Genomic DNA, 21,983 nt, shown 5'->3' on the forward strand with positions numbered 1-21,983 from the left:
ACAAAATAGTGTTACATTTTATATATATATATATATATATATATATATATATAAACTAAACAGCTTTAGTCTTCTGATCTCTCAGAGGTTAACACTCGCACACACACATACAATATAATATATTACCATTTGAATAACAATTCTTTTATTATTTTACTATTATCATTTCAAGATTGAAGGAGTCTGGAGACTCAGTCACAGACTCAGGTTTTTTTTTTTTTGGTTCGTGAATAAAAAAAACCAACAAAAAAAAAAACAAATCCAAACATCAGCATTTGGTTTATAAATACGTACAGTCTCTTGACCTGTTCTCTGGATTATGAAACCAAAACCGAATCCAGTGGAAAAACAAAAAAAATAAAAAATAATCGACACACAGTGAAGCATCTCGCATACAAAACCTTTGACCTTTACCAGCATTTCGACTGTAAACTATAACACTTACACGGTTACTGAGCTTTCGATTTTATTAAATCATTAATGGGTGTAATTGTTTTTTATGGTTTCAAGAATAAAGTGCTCTGAAACTATAGCAACGCTCTATATTCAGTCCTCCTAGTGTCTAGATTACAAGTTTAGCGTTCTCTCTATTCTAGATTATTTGTATTATTCTCAGTAATGGAGAGGAAATAAAGATGTATTCAACATGGTTTGTTTTTCCTTGTTCAACCTCAATCTTGCAACCTGATTGGACAGAGCAAAAGTGTGACGAGTGAGGGAATTAGTTTTATATATATATATTTTCTTTTTTTTTTTTTTTTTATCATTAACAGATTTGCTTAGTTACTGAAGTCAGCATTTATTCACTGATTCATTTCAATGCTATGTTGTTGATTGTAATTTAATTAAATAATCTAATCAATTCATCTTTATTTTAAATGTTATTCATGTTTTCATTGTTTCGTTTTTCGTGGTCACATTTTAATAATCAATCATTTATAATCATTTGTTTATAATACACATTGTTTGATCAATAAAATAAAATATCACCAAGAAGACTAGCAAACAGGACCCCCATTTAAATTTTTAAAACATCTGTGAAAAATTTAAATTTAATATGAAGTCCTTTTTGTTTGTTTGTTGGTCACATTTTAAATCAGTTAATAATGTACAAAAAATTGTGGTAACTGTTTAAAACTTGAACAAAGTGTGTTCAGCAGAATGAAAAAAATATATATACACTACACAAAAAAACGTGATGGATTGTTAACGAGGCATGAATATGAGAGTCATGTTCGCGTGTGTAACCGCGTTCAGTGTTTTACTCACATGATCCCCACGCAGACGCGCGTTTCAGTTTAAAGGCAGGAGGTGTTACAGGTAAAAGTGCATGAGGTCTGGTTCCTTATTTTTTGCCTCTAACGGCTCATCATTTAAAAGTCATCATTCTGACACGCTTTAGAACAGCATCTCTTGTTTCCTGTGTGCTCACTGGACGGCACGGTGGGAGTGGATCCTTGGGCAGGGCTGGGGGCGAGGCTGGGGGCAGGGTCGTGCGTCCTTGTGTGTTGGCAGTGCAGTACAGCATCATGAACAGTGGGAAAGATGATGTCCAGGGTCACAGGAGCGCTAAAGAACTGCAGAGCCCTGAGATCAGACAGTAGATTTCCTGCCCAACATCACACACACAAACACAGTTAGTACATTCTATTTTGTGTATTTTTTTTAATACAGACAGACAGACGGATAGACAGACAGACGGATAGACAGATAGACAGATAAGAGTACTTACGGCTACATCCAGCAAGTACAATTTTTACATCTATGGCTGCAAACTCCTTGATAACCTGCAATAAAAATAACACCTTCACTTACACAACACTGAGAGTCTTTCTTTTCACATAAGAAATAATAAAAAATAAAAACTGTCCATCAAGTTGTTACAGGAAGATAAACGGAATTGCTTGATGATTTTCCTTCAGCAGTACATTCTTGATGTGTTTATTCTTTTTGTACGAGAACAATTTTCCAATTATATGCTTTTACTCATTACAGACTGAAGCATCGTAGTTTTTCCTATTAGTGGTACATGACAAGTTAGTTCCAGTTCTCGCTTATGGTACAGCAGCTTTAAACACGCATTCCCTGACCAGCCTCGATGAATAATAAGACAAAAAACACTCCTGAAATTGAAGGGGGCTTTTCCCTTGTTACATGTACATTACAGCACAGTGAAATTGTGATGAAGCCGAGGTCAGAGCACAGGGTGATGATACAGCACCACTGGAGCACAGAGCTTGAACCCCCAACCTTTGAGCTACCATGACCCCAGATATCAAAAAAGTAGCATTACAGCTTTATCTAAAATTCCTCACACTCCTTCCTTAAATAAACATTTCTTAACAAAAAAAACTTTATCGTGTTCTGTGTGAATGACCGGTTACTATAGAAACAACAAAGTATTATGTAATATAAACAATTGCATTAATAAGAACACTTTTGTCTGACCAATCAGAGTCCAGAATTGAACAGACCTGCTGTATAAATCATTATTATCCTGCATCTATGGCAAATATGCATGTAAAGTGTTAACTCACAGATTTAAAAGCTTTGGCTCCGACAGAGTCTATAAAGTTGACAGAACTTAAGTCCAGGATGATGGAGTGAATGGGAGAGAGCGGCTGGAGGAAGCGACGCTCCTCTGAGTCAGACTCTGCCTCAACGATTTGTCCATTACTGTGCGATTCCACTTGTGCCTCATCTTCGTCCACCACTTCGTGACTCAAGCCTAACTCCATATCCTGACAGCAAAACACACACGCAGCATACGCACTATAGAATTCGCACACATTGGAGAGTGGTTTTATTTCTTTGTTGAGTAAAGCAGGAGAGAAGAATAAAATTGAGTAGAGGTGGAAGAAAGAAAATATGGGACAGAGAAAAACCAGAGTAGAGTAAGGAAAAAACAAACAGTAAAGAAAAGAGAAGAGTAGAAATATGAGAGAAGAGTGTACAATACAGTAAAGAAAGAAAAAAATAGTGTGGAATAGAATAAAAAGGGATGATAAAGTATAATGGAGTGAATAGAAGTGTGTTAAATAGAGCAGATTAGAGTAAGGTAGAGTAGAGGAGGTTAGAACAAAGTAGACAGTACAGCAGATTAGAGTAGGGTAGAAAAGAGTGGAGGGTAAAGTAGAACAAAGCAGAAAAGAGTAAAGTACAGTGGAGAGTACAGCAGAAAGCAAAACGAGGAGAAAGAGTGGAGAGAATTGTAGAGTAGGTTCAAAAAGTAAATCATTAAAGTAGAGTAGAATGTGGAATATGGAGTGGAACAGAATAAAGAGTAGAACAGAGGAGAGTGTAGAATATGGAGTAGTATAGAATAAAGAGTATAATAGAGGAGAGTGTAGAATATGGAGTAGAATAGAATAAAGAGTATAATAGAGGAGAGTGTAGAATATGGAGTAGAATAGAATAAAGAGTATAATAGAGGAGAGTGTAGAATATGGAGTAGAATAGAATAAAGAGTATAATAGAGGAGAGTGTAGAATATAGATTAGAATAGAATAAAGAGTATAATAGAGGAGAGTGTAGAATATGGAGTAGAATAGAATAAAGAGTATAATAGAGGAGAGTGTAGAATATGGAGTAGAATAGAGGAGAGTGTAGAATATAGATTAGAATAGAATAAAGAGTATAATAGAGAAGAGTGTAGAATACAGAGTAGAATAGAGGAGAGTGTAGAATATGGAGTAGAATAGAGGGTATAATAAAGTTGAGATAAAAATATGCAATAAAATAGAATAGAGTGGAAGACGTGTGTATAGTACACAGAGAGAGAGAGAGAGAGAGAGAGAGAGAGAGAGAGAGAGAGAGAGAGAGAGAGAGAGAGAGAGAGACGTGTGTGTACCAGTTTAACTACTGCTCTCTTCATCCTCTCAGGACTTTGATGGGACTTTTTCTTGTTTTCAGTCTTTTTTAAACGCTTCTGCAGGGATTTTCTCTCAGCCAGCAGCTGTGCAGGATTTACTCCCGTCTGAAATAAAGAACGCATTTTATTAAGAAATTTCCAATTTTTTTATTGGATGTTCTGCTACCCCACTTAATATTTTTTAAATGTGTGATTGGGGATGTTTTTTTTTATTCTTACTTTTTGTTTGAGACGGTTTACGTAGTGTTCACTGTTCGCAAAGTAAATTGAACAATCAGAGCGGAAAATCTTGATCCCTGCACATTCTGTAGCCTGGAGAAAAATCGATACGGACAACAGGTTAAAAAAAAACGACATTACTTTTACAATGCACATTAAAACAAAACTCAAATTTCTTAAAGACTTGGTACCTCTTCATATTCCTCAGTGTCAAAGTAAAGTCCAGTGTCGGAGATTTGCCCGAGAATAACACTTTTAGGGCTGGAAGAAAAAAAAAAAAAAAAAAAAAAAGCAGTATAGCATTTAGAGAAAACAATTTGAAAAAAATCGTATTACAGACGGTCACCTCAGGAACAGAAAAACATCAAGGCTATTAAAACCTGTAAACTGAACAGAAGTGTAAATCTCGCTAAGCGTTTTATGCGTATTTAAATCTAATTTTATCTAAAAAAGATTTGTATATAAATTAAATTTTATATTCATTACTTTGAATACATTTATATTTAAAGAAGAAATAAGACTGCTTATAATTAAGCCACAATTACTCCACAACCCTGCAAAATGAAAACTGATTAAATTATGACTTGTTTTATCATCGAAAGCCTTTTTAACTAGCTAGAAAAACTCATTAATTATAGAATGGTTTCTATAACACATATTGGACGGGATATTTTCTCATACACTACATCAGACAGGTTTATAGACTGGAGGATGAAATGCTTCTTACCTTTGTGTTCTGTAGATGACTGTGAGTATAGCAAATGTAACAGCCACCAGGAGGCCATAATCCAACCCCAGCAGAACAGATGCCAGAAACGCCATCACCCAAATCGCCTTGGAAGAGGATAATAACACACACACACACACACACACACACACACACACACACACACACACACACACACACATTTAAATGTTTAAATGTGAAAGAGCAAACAACAAAGAGAACACGATAGCTGTATAAGATCATAAGCTTGAAAACTCACCAGTTCAATCTTACTGGTTCTCCATAAAGCAGGAATATCTCTCAACTGTTTGAACATTCCCAACAGATTGACCATGATGACTGCAGCTAGCACCGTCTGAGGAAATAAAGGAGCGATAGAATATGGACAAAACAATAAAGATTACATTGAAGTTCCATTTATACTTTTCATTCATCTTTTTCATTTGTGTTCAAAGCTGTTGATTTGAGCATCTTTTGTGCATATGTTTTACAGTTCAACCGATTCATCGGTTTTGTACCGATAGTTGATTGTTGGAACTATTGCACATTTGCAAAAAAAAAAAAAAAACATACCGATATTTTTGTCATGAAGAGAGCGGTCTCTAGAGGCGATTTACTGACGCCACGTGCTATTAAAGTGCACAGATCGCGCATGGTGCACATGCGCCCTACTTTACAAACATTCAATTTCTGAATTTTTATGGATACGAACAAACCTGTCCTCAGGTCAAATCAAATTTGTTTGGAGTCAAAAAAATGTAAAATGGAGATTGCCGCCCCGAGCTAGTCATCGAACCGTAACGAGTCTACATGATGCACACTGGACTAATAAATTTCTTTAAGTGAATTTTTAAAATAAATGTATATTATTTCGATTTGTTTTAGTATATTTAATTGTTTATTTGAGTATTTATAGCTCTTACATCATTATTATATTGCGCAGTCAATAACAAACACAGTAACAACTTACGAACAAATTAATGTTACGTGTATATATATATATTGGCCTTGCCATCATGGTTAACAAAGTACAACATTTGACCACAAGTTTTTAAGTGTGTGTATTTTAGCGTAATTCTGAAAAATCGTCTCAAAAACACACACAAATGATGGTCAAATTTGTGGTCAAATGCTATATTTTGCTATTTCTTGCTTATTTCTTCAAATTGATCTCGAGGTAAGAAAAGCACTGGACTTCATTTTGTGTTTTTCTGAAAAAATTTTACTCAAAGCCTCACCATGACCAAAAAAAAAAAAAAATAAATATATATATATATAATTTTAATACATCTAATAACTCTAATAAAGAATAATAAATTAATACATCAACTAAACATTTATTTTTACACACAAACACACACACACACACACACATTAAGGCAGTGAGATAACATTGCTCTTTAAACACTAGATGCACTGTGGTGCAGTATGGGTAATCTAGTAACCTAATCAGAGACTAACATAAATATCCAGTGAGAATTTGCACACTGCATATGTCTGAGACTAAAAATATGCGCAATGGAGCATATAAGGAATTAATTCAAACACAGAATAAACCTGAAATAAATCATTTCTATATTTATATGAATTATAAAAAGGTATACAAAATGTACCTGAGGTAAAGGCTGGAACAAAAAGCCGACTGCCAAAATAACCAGAAGGACCAGCATGGAGGACAAAAAGCCTGCAATCTACACACACACACACACACACACACACACACACACACACACACACACACACACAGAACAGCAGTGAGCTTATCTTACATTTATGACTTGCAGGATGTTTGCTTATCTTACATTTATTACAACAGTAATTAAACTACTGTTATGACAACATGACCGAGATGAACGAACAAACACACACACACACACACACACACACACACACACACACACACACACACACACACACACACACACACCCCATCTTATACAAAGTCAGGCAGAAAATAAAGCAAGGCACTATTGTGTAGAAAGAAACAGTCACCAACACCATATCCGGATACACACTGAGAACTAACATACTATTTTTAGAAGTGGAAAGTAACGAATTACATTTACTTAATCATCAGATTCTTAATCAGCCAGCTGCATCTATGCCAACTCATACTAAATCAATTGGCAGAATAAGACACAGTGGTAACTGGAAAGTGGTGGTTAAGATAAGATGTTAGACTTCTGATCGGAGGGTCATGGGTTCAAATCCCAGCACTACTAAGCTACCACTGACTGCTCCCTAAGCAAGCCCTCAATAGCTAAACTATATAACTGAGATAACTGCAAGTCACTCTGGATAAGCGCATCTGCCAAATGGCATAAATGTAAATGTACTTACAGGAAAAGAGCCACCTGCCCTCTTACTCATACATAATTGGCTAGTGTGATAGACAGGAAAGAGAGCGTATAACTCTCCCACCCAAATCACACATTTAATCACACTCTAAATCGTATGATAATCCTATAATGATTGAACAAATGTTTTTATAATAAAAATAATGTGGGAGAGTAGAAACTGGACCAACCAAACAATTAAAGGATTTTGATTCAGTGTATTTAGTACACGGTGTGTAGTGTAGAAATTCGTTGTGTATGTATTTATGTGTTACCTGAGTCTTTCCGCCCGTGCTCTCCTGCACCAGACTGCGAGACATCGAGCTGGTGACGGCGAAGGTGTGGAAACAGGAACTGACAGAGTTGCACAATCCGAGCGCAATCAGCTCCTGTAGTCACAAATCACAACCTTATCACATCACTGCTGGTTCAATGACAGCTATAAAACCACTCAGAACATTATAAACCTCGGGGGAAAAAATGGACACAATTATAGAGACACCTTTATTTATTATTGGGACTTTTCCAGCCATTTGTGGTTCCTCCCAAAACTGCTACCACAAATTTCGAGCATCAGGGTACTGCGTCAGCTATATTGACTTGACTCAACTCAACTCAAGCACACTCCAAAATCTAGTGGAACATCTTGCCAGATATATTATATGAGCAAATGTTGACTAAATGTGGAATGGGATGTTCAGAAAACACGTACGCATCTACACTCAAATGTACCAGGGACGACCTGAAGGTGGTGGCCAGAGTTCAGTTTCACTGACCCCGTGACATAATTTGTATGAATGTGAAAGCAACTCTTAATCAGTGGTGCACTTGTTCAGGAAATAAATTAACCTGCCATATAAAGAGCAAAATCGGCCAAAAAGACACCAAGGCTGCCAATGCTTTTATCTCTACAAAAGTGCTATGGTAACATATTGAAATACAACAAAATGCATGTACAGGATTTAACATAATGCTCATGAAAGCATAAGGAGAAAGAGGTTGGCGAAACAGAATTGGGATCAAGAGAGAGATAAGAAACGTAGGCAGAAGTACAAGGAGATGCTGCAGCAGGTGAAGAGTGATGCAGCAAAAGCCAAGGAAAAGGCATATGAGGAGCTGTATGAGAAGTTGGACACTAAGATGGAGAAAAGGATTTGTAGCAAAGCGAGCAGAGGGACAGAGCTGGGAAGGATGTGCTGCAAGTTAGAGCAATAAAGAATGCAGATGGAAATGTGTTGACTAGTGAAAGAGTGTGTTGAGAAGGTTGGATGATGTGGAGATGGTGAAGCAGGAAGTGGTGATATTGGATGATATGAATGATATTGTGATTTGTGGTGAGAGTAGGGAGCAGGTTAAGAAGAGCCTGGAGAGGTGGAGGTACAAGCTGGAGAGACGGGGATTGAAAGTCAGTAGGAGTAAGACAAAGTACATGTGTGTGAATGAGAGGGAGGGCAGTGGAGTGGTGCGGTTGCAGGGAGAAGAGGTGGAGAAGGTGGAGGAGTTCAGGTACCTGGGGTGAACAGTGCAAAGTAATGATGGGTGTGTTAGAAAAGTGAAGAAAAGAGTGCAGACAGGGTAAAAGTGGGTGGAGAAGAGTGACAGGAGTGATTTGTGATAGAAGAGTTTTTGCAAGAGTGAAAGGGAGACAGAGTAGTGAGACAGAGTAGTATGGAGACAGATAAACCACTGTGGTGACCCCTATTGGGAGCAGCTAAAAGAAAAAGAAGAATTCACATGATTCTTGTGTTTGACCAGTCATTAGTGTCTTATTCAAGCTACGCATCACAGAGAGGAAGTGTTTAGTCACCTGGTTTCCGTCCACACTGTAGTTATATTTGAGAGCAAATATTTTAGCCAAGGAGATCCCGATAGAGAATCCCACCACAGCCGCAGCTACAGCGTCCGTGAGCACATTGGGGAAGAGACTGAAATCTGGGAGAGCTGGCGCTTGAAGTCTAAAAAAAAGAGAAAGAAAGAAATGTCCTATTAGAATTGTATTATACATGTTTCAGTGCAACACAAAGACTCTGCCTCTGAGCACTCAGACTCACCCTGTAGGGATTTCTCCTACAATATCCACCTTATAATTCTCAGAAAGAGCCATGCCGTACGAAATCCCTGTCGAGACGATTACCTGCAAATCCACACGTAAATTAAGTGTGAAGCTCCATATACACCTACACTTTAACATACTGTATAAGTACAGCATGAGGTTAGCTTAAACAAGGCAACATTACCACAATGATTTCTCCTGGAATGGGGATGGGCAGCTTCTTTTTAAAACGCTCGTTTATGTCCTTCACGCCATACAGGAACACGATACACACCAATCCCAAGATGAGCGTACTGACGTTAGTGCTGTCCATGTGTTTAAACACAGCGATGAGACTCTGCACACAGAACATAAAAATCAGAGAAAAATCTGCACAAATAAAACCTTCTTATTTCGGCTGCTCCCATTAGGGGTCAACACAGCGGATCATCCGTCTCCATACTGCCAAGTCCTCTACATCTGCCTCTTTCAAACCAACTACCTGCATGTCTTCCCTCACCACATCCATAAACCTCCTCCTTGGCCTTCCTCTTTTCCTCCTTCCTAGCAGCTCAATCCTCAGCATTCTCCTACCGATATACCCCATGACCCTCCTCTGCACATGTCCAAACCATCTCAATAGCGCCTCCCTCACTTTGTCCCCAAAACATCCTACATGCATGGCCCTCTAATAAACATTTTTAATTCTGATCATCGTCGTCACTCCCAACGAAAATCTCAACATCTTCAGCTCTGCTACCTCCAGCTCCACCTCCTGTCTTTTAGTCAATGCCACTGTCTCTAAACCATACAACATCGCAGGTTTCACCACAGTCCTATAAACTTTCCCTTTCACCCTTGTAGATACCCTTCTATTACAAATCACTCCTGATATCACTCTTCTTCACCCACTCCACCCTGCCTGCACTCTTTTTTTCACTTCTCTAACACACTCTCCATTACTTTGCACTGTTGACCCCAGGTACCTGAACTCCTCCAACTTCACCACCTCTTCTCCCTGCAACCGCATCACTCCACTGCCATCCTTCTCATTCACACACATGTACTCTGTCTTACTCCTACTGACTTTCATTCCCCTTCTCTCCAGCACATATCTCCACCTCTCCAGGCTCTTCTCAACCTGCTCCCTACTCATACCACAAATCACAATATCATCCGCAAACATCATAGTCCATGGAGACTCCTGTCTGACCTTGTCCGTCAACCTGTCCATCACCACTGCAAACAGGAAAGGGCTCAGAGCCGATCCTTGATGCCGTCTCACCTCCACCTTGAACCAGTTTGTCGTTCCTACTGCACACTTCACTGCTGTCACGCTGTCCTCATACATGTCCTGCACCACCCTCACATACTTCTCGGACACACCAGACTTCCTCATACAACACCACAACTCCTCTCTCCACCCTGTTGTACGCTTTCTCTAAATCCACAAACACACAATGCAACTCTCTCTGACCTTCTTTATACTTCTCAATCAACATTCTCAAAGCAAACATTGTGTCTATAAGGCTCTTCCTCGGCATGAAACTATACTGTTGCTCACAGATGGTCACCTCTTCTCTCAGCCTGGCTTCCACTACTCTTTCCCATAACTTCATGGTGTGGCTTATCAACTTAATTCCCCTGTAGTTATTGCAGGTCTGCACATCTCCCTTATTCTTAAAAACCGGTACCAGCAAACTGTTGCAAAGTAAAATAATGTTGTAAAGCATTAGATTACTGTTTATGTGTATGTGTGCGTGCGTTTTCGTGACGCAGATATCAGGTTTCACCCTGACCTTGTGCCCATGTGCAAACACAATGCAAAAAAAAAAATTAAGCCAAAATCAACAGTAATTGAGTAATTGAGCAGCAGGACATGTTAAAGAACTCATAACAGGAACAGATTGTGTGTGTTTTGTGAAATTCACTCACGTAGATGACAGATAACAGCCCGCTGTAGCGCTGAGTTTTAACCCCGAACAAGTATTTCAGCTGAGAGACAAACACGTGCACTGCAGCGGCCGTGGTGAAGCCTCGCACTAACGGCTCGGTCAGATAAATTGCCACGAAGCCAAACCTCAGCACACCGAGTACCAGCTGGAGGAAAAAGAAATCAAAGAAAGAGACAAGAGAGTGTCGTGATTGAATAATATAATCAGTAAGCATTTTCTAATCTTCATCATTAAATTCACATTCATCAAAAATTTTAATATCTTTTTTTCTACCAGAAACCAAAACACACACACTATATGTGTATAGTGCCTTAATTTATTTTCATTGGTTGGACTTTTTGTTTATTTGAGGTCCAAGCACGTAGTGCAGAAACCCTATTTTTTTTTATTTATTATTATTATTCTGACCTTAACTTCATACTTGGCCAGATGGTAGAGCTCATTCACTGTTTGTCAGTTTGGACAAAGTTGCAGAAACTACCGTGCTGACGTGTACCTGAATAAGCCCCATGAGTGTAGTGACAGCTACGGCCACTTGGACTCTCCGGGCATCTCGAGCCGCCACATCGATAATCTCCGTTCCATTCGTCCCGTTCAGAATAAACATGGAGTCCGGTGCTTCTCTTACCACCACACTTCCGACCATCAGACTAATCACAGCGAACGTGCCTGCAGAATCAGACGAAACAACAACAACCCGCATATAGAATAGCAAGTACAAAAAAAAAAATCAAGCAATGTCAAGTGGACGTACTCTGACACCACAGCGATCTGCAAAGATTAATATTTTATTTATTAAAGAATGTAAAATGTTACTTTTTATCCATTTATAGTTGCATGCTTTGCATCTTTAAAAAAAAAAAAAAAGTATTATTAGTTGTTAATATTTTTTTCATTTTATTATTTGTTTTACATTTAAATTTTGCCAGATTCTTCACATAACTCGCCGTGGGCTGTATACACACCTCAATATGTTGCATAAATGTTTACGCGAAGTTTAGTGCATTCATAGCCATGTTACACCAGGATCTCGGTTTGCCAGATATTTCTTAAATCACAAGATCAGTCATTTCAGTTTCCTGCTTTTTTTTTTTTTAAAACAGAAAATCTAAAAGTTTCAACTCTGTCCAGAACTTGTCAGTAAAAAATGACAGCTTTATGTTTGACATAGTGCAGACTTAAAATAAATAAAAGAAAAACAACCTTATTCTTACAGAAATAAAAAATAAACTAAAAATAATATATACTGAGGTGATGCTGTTCAGTTCACTGACTCATTGTGAGTCATGAACATAAAGGCTACATTGACGCTACGCTACGTACAGGTGTGTAGGTGAGGAAGTGCCAAGTCATTGTGACAGATGGTTAAAGTGATAAGATGAACAAACTGAGTACTTGGGTGGAGTCTGTGAGAGGCATTTAATCGTTTTTTTTCCTGGAGGGTGTGTCACATCACTTTACTGACTTACTGTCGCTTCTAGATCAGATTTATAAACACTGATGCTCACCTTGATGGGCCAAGACCTCTCTACCTTACAGCTCTTACCTCATCCTGATTTACGCCATGTTCCCTCAATAACCACTGCATGATGGTAACCTCACCATCTCTCAGGGTTCAAGGAAGACATGCTTCAAGACACTTTGCTGTTCTGGCACCAAGAAGGTGAAACAAACTTCCATTTGTTGTCAGAAAAGCTCAGTCACTAGCAGTCTTCAAAGAACCCCTAAAAAATACCTCTTCACCTCTAACCTGCTTTTAAAATGTATTATTTCCTACAGAGATTTAGACAGGTGATATTCAAAGTCTGTGATGATAATCAGAATGTTTTTTTTTTTCAAAACATTTTTGGAAGTCACTCAGGATAAACAGGTCTGCCAAACGCCATAAATGTAAAGCAAATGTTTTCTATTGCCTCTGGGACATATTTTAGGAATGAAAATTATTGTTAATGTGACAAACCTAAACCACATCCTGAACGATTTAATCTTCTGCTGCCACTGCAGTTTGCGACAATTTCTGCTTACTGCGCATCCTACCCGTTTATATGTCGGAAAAACTTTAAGTATTATCCCTGTTAAATAACACCGACACTGGAGGCTCCTTTAATAAATAGGAAATAAAATAATGAATACTTAATGAATATTTATTTCATAAATTAAATCTAGAGCTGTTACTACGGTAACATATTAGAACGGGTGTGTTCATATAAACCTGGGATGTGCACCTGGATTACGGTCACGGGAAATATGCTGCTGTGGAAAATTAATCAACCCCTTCAGCCCAATCAGATTCCACCAATGGCCTGGTATATAAATAATAACATTATCTGATATTTTGATGCATTAATGATTTATAATCACACTTTTGGTGTCACCCAAATATAGAATCTATAATTCTTACATTCTGTAAAGCTTCTTTCACAACTACTACTACTACTACTAATAACAATAATAATAATAATAATAATAATAATAATAATAATAATAAAATAATAATAAGGACTCTGGTCAAGAATCAAGAATTTGGATTGACTTCACAATGTACATAGTTCATATGCTGGATTTGAGGATCATTTCATAGAAATCCTCCGAAGATCTGAGCACCCGATTTTTACATATCAAGCTGAAGAAAATCTCCGATGGACAGATTTTCCCACTACTATCCTGAACCTGTAAGTTATTCTACCCTATTCTTTCATCATCAGAACAACAAAACCTCAAGCGCCTCAAGCCTTCACTGACTATTAGAGAAAGTCTCGAGAAGATTAAATGCCCTTTCTTTCTCAACATCACTGAAAAAACAATATCCAAAATATCTCACTGGAATGATTACTACTATCCGTGACTATTTTGCTGACCTCCAGATACAGAAGATCTTTGCTTGAGTCTGTTGAAGAGGGACGGTTGTGTTTATCTTCCTCACAGGGAGAGCTTTTCAGCCCTTTAGCCTCAGCGCCACAGTAACACTCGAGAAAAATGAAACTTGACACACATGTGGCCTGAACGTTTGTACACTAATCCAGCTGTGAGGAAATGCAGCTGTAACCTAAAAACCTGAAAATAAATAAATAGCTTCTAGATCAAGGCTATTACATAGAAAAATACAATATTGCAAATACGAAATTCCGCTAAACGGAAACTAAAACCGCCGGTATGACGTCTTCCCGTGACATGAACAAAAACTAAACCCAAATCTCAGAATAAAACCATCCAAAAACGGTTGCTGTGATAACGGAAGTGGAAGTGTTTTTTTTCACCATTTTTTTTAAATGTCTTGTATGTGAAAAAATGGACGACACTGATCTGAATAATTACTATTGTTGTGAAACTAAAGGTAAGTAAGCATGCACAGCAATCCAATAGGCAGATCAATTGGTCTAGAGTCTAAGTTTCTGGCCATTGTCTGTTGGGATAAACTAGGCCTCCCATGACCTCAAGCTGTGTGAGAAACCCACCTATTGATATGTGTCTGGAGGTGCCGAAAAACGTGTAGAGGAAAACAGGATAGAAGGACGAGTACAGGCCATAAACTGGAGGAACAGCAGCTAACATCGCATAGGCAAGACCTGCAAAGAAATAGAAAGATAAAATAAATAAAGAGAGAGAGAGAGAGAGAGAGAGAGAGAGAGAGAGAGAGAGAGAGAGAGAGAATAAATAAAGTATTCTTTAACTCTGAATAAATTTTTCCATTTAAATTTTCAGTATTGTTTTATTTTTTTTCTCCCTATTTTTATTGAGGCTTTGGCAATACTGTATGTAAAATGTCAAAACAATAAAGAATTTTAAAGTTGAAATTGAATATTAAGAAGGAAAGAGTGACAGAGGGCAAACGGCAAGAGAGACAAAGAGACAGACAAAGTGAGAGAGCAAAATAGAGAGAGACAGAAAGATAAAAAAAAAAAAACTGAAAAAGTGAGTAAGACAGAAAAATAGCAAGACAATAGAAAGCAAGAGAAATCAAGTGAAAACAAGCTAGACAGAGGAAGAAAAAAGAAACAGAGCAAGAATGAAAGTGTGAGAAACAGAAAGACAGTGGCAGAGTGAGAGAGTAAAAGTGGGAAACAAAGCGAGACAGTGAGACACAAAAGACAGTGAGGCAGAGGGAGTGAGACAGAGAAACACAGAGTGAGTGAGACAGAGAGAGTGGGTGAGACAGAAAGTGGGCCAGACAGAAAGACAGAGTGAGCGTGACAGAGAAAGTAGGTGAGAGAGAGAGAGAAAGACAGAAAAAGTGGGTGAGACAGAAAGGCAGAAAATGAGCGAGACAGAGAAAGTGGATGAGAGAAAGACAGAGAAAGTGAGCAAAACAGAGCACGAGTTAAAAGAGAAAGGGTGAGACAGAGAAAGTGAGTGAGACAGAGAGTGAGTTAAAAAGAGAGAGGGTGAGACAGAGAAAGTGAGTAAGACAGAAATACAGAGTGAATGAGACAGACAGGTGGAGTGAGCGAGAGTTCTGAAATGAATCAAAAGCAACGTTACTGTACAAACACGCCGGTCACATGAACAAGATCCCAACCTTGAGGCAGCTGCATGACTCCGGTGCTGAGACCCGAAACAATATCTCCAAACAGATACTGCTTCACTGGATAAGACGGCAGCCATGATAAGATGGGCAGGAAACCAAATATGGCAGATTTGGCCTTTTCAGATGAACAGCTAAGGTGAAAAAAAAAAAAATTGAATTGAGGTGTGTCTGTGTGTGTGTCTGTGTGTGTGTGTGTAGGGGGGATTACCTGAACTGAACTATACTTTTTATTTGAAAAACTATAATTACAGTATGTAAGTGTTGCTTTGGTATAATTACAGCACACCTTCAAAAACACACACATTTAAAGAACAGTAATTACGACTAATTCGAGTTCGTATTACCGGCAGTGTTCAGCTAGTCTCCGCCTCACGGGCTTGAGCGTCCGTTCTTTCTTATGCAGCTGTGTGTCGATGTGTTCTTCACTGAGCACGGGTCTCTCAAGTCGGTACACCAGAGCAGGGTGAGGCTGAACATCGCTGTTTACAGGGTCCATAACACAAGCACAACGAGCATGACACGCAGCCCACCCTCTCAACTTCTTTCTGTTTTAAATGAAGAAATACAATTTTTATCATGATGCAAGCTTTTACAGCACACTACATGAATAAATTTAGCAAAAAACAGGAAACAACAAAACGAGTGATTTGACATGACCTGTTTATGATTGTCTCTCACCACCAACACACACGCACACACAGAAACTGGTATAGCCACTGTACAGCAATGTTACAGTACATTTGAATGCAATACAATGATGCGTATTGAGTAGCATAGAAATGTCTTGAAGGAATTTTGATACTTTGATGATAATACGATGATAAATCTTCGTCATTCATTCTAAAATACTGCGATACTACGGTACAGCAAAACTTCGATACAACGATGCTACGATACATTGATGCTGCAATACATCGATACAGCGATACTACAGAGAGCCGAAAAAGTCAGTCATTCTTCAATAAAGCGATACTACGATAGAGCAATACAGCGATACAGCAATTCAACAATACCATGATACAGCGATACAGCAATACTATAATACATTGACACGGCAATGAAAAACAGTGATACTGCAATACAGCGCTACTGCAATACGACGATATCGCCAAATGATACAGCAATACTACAATACTATGATACGACGATAAAGCGATATGATGATACAGATATTACAATACAGCAATACTGCAATATGACAATACTTTAATACAACAATAAAGTAAGATACTGCAATACAATACTGTGACAACTATACAGCGATACTGAAATACGATGATACAGCAAAACTACAACGCAAGGAAATAATCAGATTTTTCTTTTATATAAGTTTACAATAAACACAATTTAAGATTGATAATTTAAGATTATTTAATTAAACAGAAATTTGCAAAACTGACATTTATGATTAGGAGAATTTGCTTGAAATAAGTAATGAATAAGCATTAATAATGTAATAGTTTATTGAAGATATTCGATCAATTTGATCATTTTTACAACAAAAAAAACAGGTTCGTTCTGAAGTGCTGCAGATGTCGGGGTTTGGTCGAGGCCATGTTTCTTACATTTTATGATAAGACTCAGGGTTGCCAGGTTTCAACAATAAAAAAAAAAAAAAAAAATAGTACATGAACTCAAAGATAACGTATTTATTTACAGTATTCGCCTAGCACATAGACATTATCTTCTTTCCATCACAAAATATCTTACAAAAGTTTTGAGAAAAACCTTAAAACACATCCTTTGAACAAATTTTTAAACGCTATTTTGAAATAATAGTGTGAACTAAAACCTGAAAACTGAGATATTAAAAAATATATATAATAAGTTACATGGTGCAGTCATGTGACCCATTCGATTCAAAACAAACAATCGTATAGTCTCAAGTTACAACTGTGCTTTAAAAAAAAAAAACGTGTTGCTGTTTCTGCAGCTACTTGTTTTTTTTCACCTGATGCTTTGTTCCAAAATTAACTTACCTAATTTTTAAAAAAAATCATCACCGTGGCCTGACTGTCACCTTCAAAAACTTAAATGATCAAAAGATTTGACCTTAAACAAAAAGTCTCCATTAGGGAAAACAAACATTTATTTACATAAAAATTACCTGTTAATTACATTAAAACTACAAACTTGTTAAAAAAACGTTTTTTCTTTTAACACGTAGATTAAAGAGACTGCACTTCAGACTAGTTTAGACACTTTTAGAAATCCTGTCACCTTGAATTCTTCACCATGAGACAAAACAATAACCACAATAATAATTTTCATCACTAAAATCCTTCAGACAAGGTTTAAAGACACCACAGAAACTTTTTTTTTTCAAAATCATCTCGAAATCTACATGAATTTCCTGAACTGTGCATCCAATTGGTCAGCTTTTATACAGAGCAAAAGTTTGCACAACCAAATTTAACAATTAAAAATGTAAATGCATGTTTTATATAATCAACTTTGTTCTATTTACAAAACCGGATGTGCTTCAGCGTATAAAACTTAAAACAATCAGAAATTTAATACAAACTAAGTCATAACTGAAATAAACACACACACACACACACACACACACAAACACACAAAAAAAACAATAGGAAATATAATAATAATAATAATAATAATAATAATAATAATAGTGCATAGTAAAAAAGAAGGAAGAAAGTAAAGAATAAAATAAGCATGTGAATTATAATAAGCTAGAAATGCCCAGATCCAATAAACCAGTGGAAAAAAGTAACAAGTATTAATAATAAATAAATAAATAAATAAAAAGTATTAAAATAAATAAAAATATATTAGTACTAACTATTATTATATCAAATAAAGTATTAATTATTAATAATACATATATTTATTATGTATTCTTTTTATATATGCATTATTAATTTTATTATTACCTGCAGTGATTTATTCCTCATGTACAGTACAGACCAAAAGTTTGGACACACCTTCTCATTCAAAGAGTTTTCTTTATTTTCATGACTATGAAAATTGTAGAGTCACACTGAAGGCATCAAGGGCTATTTGACCAAGAAGGAGAGTGATGGGGTGCTGCGCCAGATGACCTGGCCTCCACAGTCACCGGACCTGAACCCAATCGAGATGGTTTAGGGGTGAGCTGGACCGCAGAGTGAAGGCAAAAGGGCCAACAAGTGCCAAGCATCTCTCGGGGAACTCCTTCAAGACTGTTGAAAGACCATTTCAGGTGACTACCTCTTGAAGCTCATCAAGAGAATGCCAAGAGTGTGCAAAGCAGTAATCAAAGCAAAAGGTGGCTACTTTAAAGAACCTAGAATATGACATTTTTCAGTTGTTTCACACTTTTTTGTTATGTATATAATTCCATATATAATTCCACATGTGTTCATTCATAGTTTTGATGCCTTCAGTGTGAATCTACAATTTTCATAGTCATGAAAATAAAGAAAACTCTTTGAATGAGAAGGTGTGTCCAAACTTTTGGTCTGTACTGTACCTGTACACACACAGTGTTGGAGAAAAAGCAAACACTAAAGCAGGAGGTTTTTTTGCCTTTTGATTTTATTCTAAGAGAATCCAAAACTCACATCCTCCAGCTTTATCCTGTTCCCACTTCAATGAAAAACAAATGAGAAATCTCTCACTGTGAAGGGAACAAACCTATAAATATGACCAGGAATACACTGCCAAAAAAAACCCCCCAGGGATGACCTTTCAGTGTGAAAAGCTCATATAAAAGAGAAAAGAAGAGAAAAGAAGAATGATAGCTCTGATCATTGGAGAATGTTCTGCTACAAAGAGACATTAAGAGGGAAAAAAACCAACTAGGAAAGGAATGAGAAGCTTGAACAGGAACTCATGACACATCAGAAAGGAAATGTCATGGCATGTAATATCATGTAATGTAATTTATTGAAAGGTCATGTGAGATTAGACGCAATTAGATCAGATCGACCAACACGTCCTTAATTCGTTTTCTCATTTCAGTTTAGAAGAAAATAGAAGATCATGAATGGAGATTCCTGAGCAAAACATCTCAACTGCAAACGCAGGAGAAACCCAGAATATGCTCTGGTCTGATCTGATCTGATCTGGTCTGATCTGATCTGATCATATGAAGCAATGACATAGAAAACCGATTCCCATCTTACCTGTGCGAGTCTCGTTGAAGGATGTATCTTCGAGCTGCGCAATTAAAGTCTCTGGAGTTACTGATCAACACACACACACACACACACGTCCTTTAAGCGCCGCGCAGCCTCACTACAGGAAGCCGAGACACGTGCCGGAACGTCACAAGTCGCAGCGCAATGCATTCTGGGATGTATAGTATTGCCTACGCGTGTAGTGTGAAAGTGCTCTCACATGGTCTCATATCGTCGTGACCCTTTATTTGTTTGTTCGTTTGCACAAAATATCTAACTTTATGCACGTGGAAGGTAAAATGCTGAATAAGGTTTTACGCAGATATGCATGTGCACACTAATAATATAAAGGCGCGTCAACAGCGCTCCCTGTTGGTCGGGTAGCGTCATTACATATTTAACCTAGAATTCTGGTCAAATTAAAACAAATACATCGGAATTAAAAATCTGAATATTAATCCCACAAAGAAATTGTAATGTAAATTTGGACCATACTTACCTTTCAGAGGAAAGCATCATAGGTACACCTCATGCACGTGTCATGGTAAAAAAAAGCCTAGTAAAGGTACTAATCGTTTACTTTTGATGGATTGGTGCAATTTTTTTTATCTAAGGATAACAATCAAATATTCTTCAAATTCACCAATAAACACCATCTTCAACATAAATAAGCATACATTAGTATTATTTTTATTACACATAAAATAGCATGCATGTAAAACATCCTGTACACAAACAAAAAGTACAAATACCCTGCTTAAATATGAATATAAAAAGTTATAAAAGTACGTTATGTTATATGTATGTTATAAAAGTACAATTGCTCTTGTTTCTCTACTTGAGAAAAAAAAATAGTGATCTGTAACAATTATATGTTAATACTTGATGCTGGAGAACGTTTTCTAAAGGTGCAGACATACAACGAGAGAAGCCTTTTTTATTTATGGCATTTGCAGACACCCTTATCCAGAGCAATTTACACTAATCTCATTCATACAACTGAGCAGCTATGGGGTTACGAGCCTTGCTTAGGAGCCCAGAAGTGGCAGCTTGGTGTGGCTGGGGTTTGAACTCATGAGCTTCTGATCCAAAGTCTAATGCCTAAACCACCAAGCTACCATCCACCTTTCACCACACATTCTAAACAGAACTGTTCTGTTTCATTCAACGTAGCAAAGAATGGCATGTTATTTTTCTAAAATGCAGTGGCGTAAAATGTGATATATTAAACATTAAAATGTAGTGAAGTAAAATTGTCCCTAAAAATGTACTTACGTGCAATAATGCAATAGAAATATGGCAATAAACAATAACTCACCCCTCTGTGAAAACCAATATAAGTCAACACAATAGAAATCTAAGTTTGTTAATTCATACAGCATCATTTTGCAACAGGAAGTCAGTGTTGAAATGTTTGAATGATTCCCATGACAGCCAGTAGTAGACCGTAACCTGACAAACTAGTACTTTTCTGGAGAGCAGTAAAGAGTAACAAGTGGCTTTTTATCAGCTTGATGCAGGAGTCCTTAGTTCATACAAACATTAACACATACACACCGACATAACATGTTTGCTGCCAACATCACATGTTACAACTGTTCTACAGCAAGAAAAGCCCACTTGGGTGGGGCAGATATGTACTGAACTACAGGAGCATTTCATTGGGTGAACACAAGACTGACACAGAATGAGTCATTCAAGAAACGTTGTTCCTTTAAAGATCCTTTTAAACTATATCATTAAAAGAAATATAGAATATCTTAGATAGATCTAGATGAACAGACAGACCAAATTAGATCCCAGAACCTCTTTAAGTTGATGTACATTGATCACACCACTGCTATATATATATTTTTTTAACAAGTGGGAAGGAAGACATTTTTTCAAGTAAGTGTACTGTATCGTGTATTTTGTTAAATATTAAACATCACTGTATAATTCTGCAAGATGTATTCAACAATAATGTGCTCTTCTTGCGCAAGAAGGCAGAGGGCGCTAGCGAGCAAGTAAACAGTAAATGAAGCTTATTGCTGATGGGAGCTTTAGAACTGACTACTGTTACAACCGACCTCACTGTCCACATTGTCCCCACTGTCCGAACTGCATCTACTGCACCCACGTTCCCCACTGTCCCCAGTCTCCCACTCTGCTGACTGTCCCCAGTTTCCCACTGTCCCCACTCCTCCCCTTCTGCCCA

The 21,983-nt window shown here is 37.3% G+C and overlaps 1 protein-coding gene across 1 annotated transcript; it reads right to left on the reverse strand.

Moving 5' to 3' along the window:
• Positions 1-122: 122 nt before the first annotated feature.
• slc26a5 (solute carrier family 26 member 5) lies at positions 123-20,269 on the reverse strand. Its single transcript, XM_046873249.1, has 19 exons — positions 19,793-20,269; positions 16,010-16,210; positions 15,657-15,796; positions 14,596-14,706; positions 11,637-11,809; positions 11,121-11,285; positions 9,391-9,543; positions 9,205-9,287; positions 8,961-9,108; positions 7,429-7,542; positions 6,431-6,508; positions 5,077-5,172; positions 4,818-4,924; positions 4,282-4,351; positions 4,091-4,183; positions 3,851-3,976; positions 2,538-2,741; positions 1,733-1,787; positions 123-1,609 (listed from the first exon to the last, which is right to left on the reverse strand). Exons 2-19 carry the CDS (start codon positions 16,159-16,161, stop codon positions 1,374-1,376), a joined length of 2,304 nt encoding a protein of 767 aa, XP_046729205.1. The 5' UTR covers positions 16,162-16,210; positions 19,793-20,269; the 3' UTR covers positions 123-1,373.
• Between the last annotated feature and the right edge of the window lie 1,714 nt (positions 20,270-21,983).

Source organism: Silurus meridionalis, chromosome 18, assembly GCF_014805685.1.
Source record: "Silurus meridionalis isolate SWU-2019-XX chromosome 18, ASM1480568v1, whole genome shotgun sequence".
NCBI lineage: Eukaryota > Metazoa > Chordata > Actinopteri > Siluriformes > Siluridae > Silurus > Silurus meridionalis.

Excerpts from the sequence above, each read along its gene's own strand:
- slc26a5 (XM_046873249.1), bottom strand. The coding sequence starts at position 16,161 with ATGGACCCTGTAAACAGCGATGTTCAGCCTCACCCTGCTCTGGTGTAC. Across the intron at positions 14,707-15,656 it reads AGTCATGCAGCTGCCTCAAG|GTCTTGCCTATGCGATGTTA; the intron begins GTTGGGATCTTG and ends ATTTCTTTGCAG. Across the intron at positions 1,610-1,732 it reads TGTACTTGCTGGATGTAGCC|GAAATCTACTGTCTGATCTC; the intron begins GTAAGTACTCTT and ends GATGTTGGGCAG.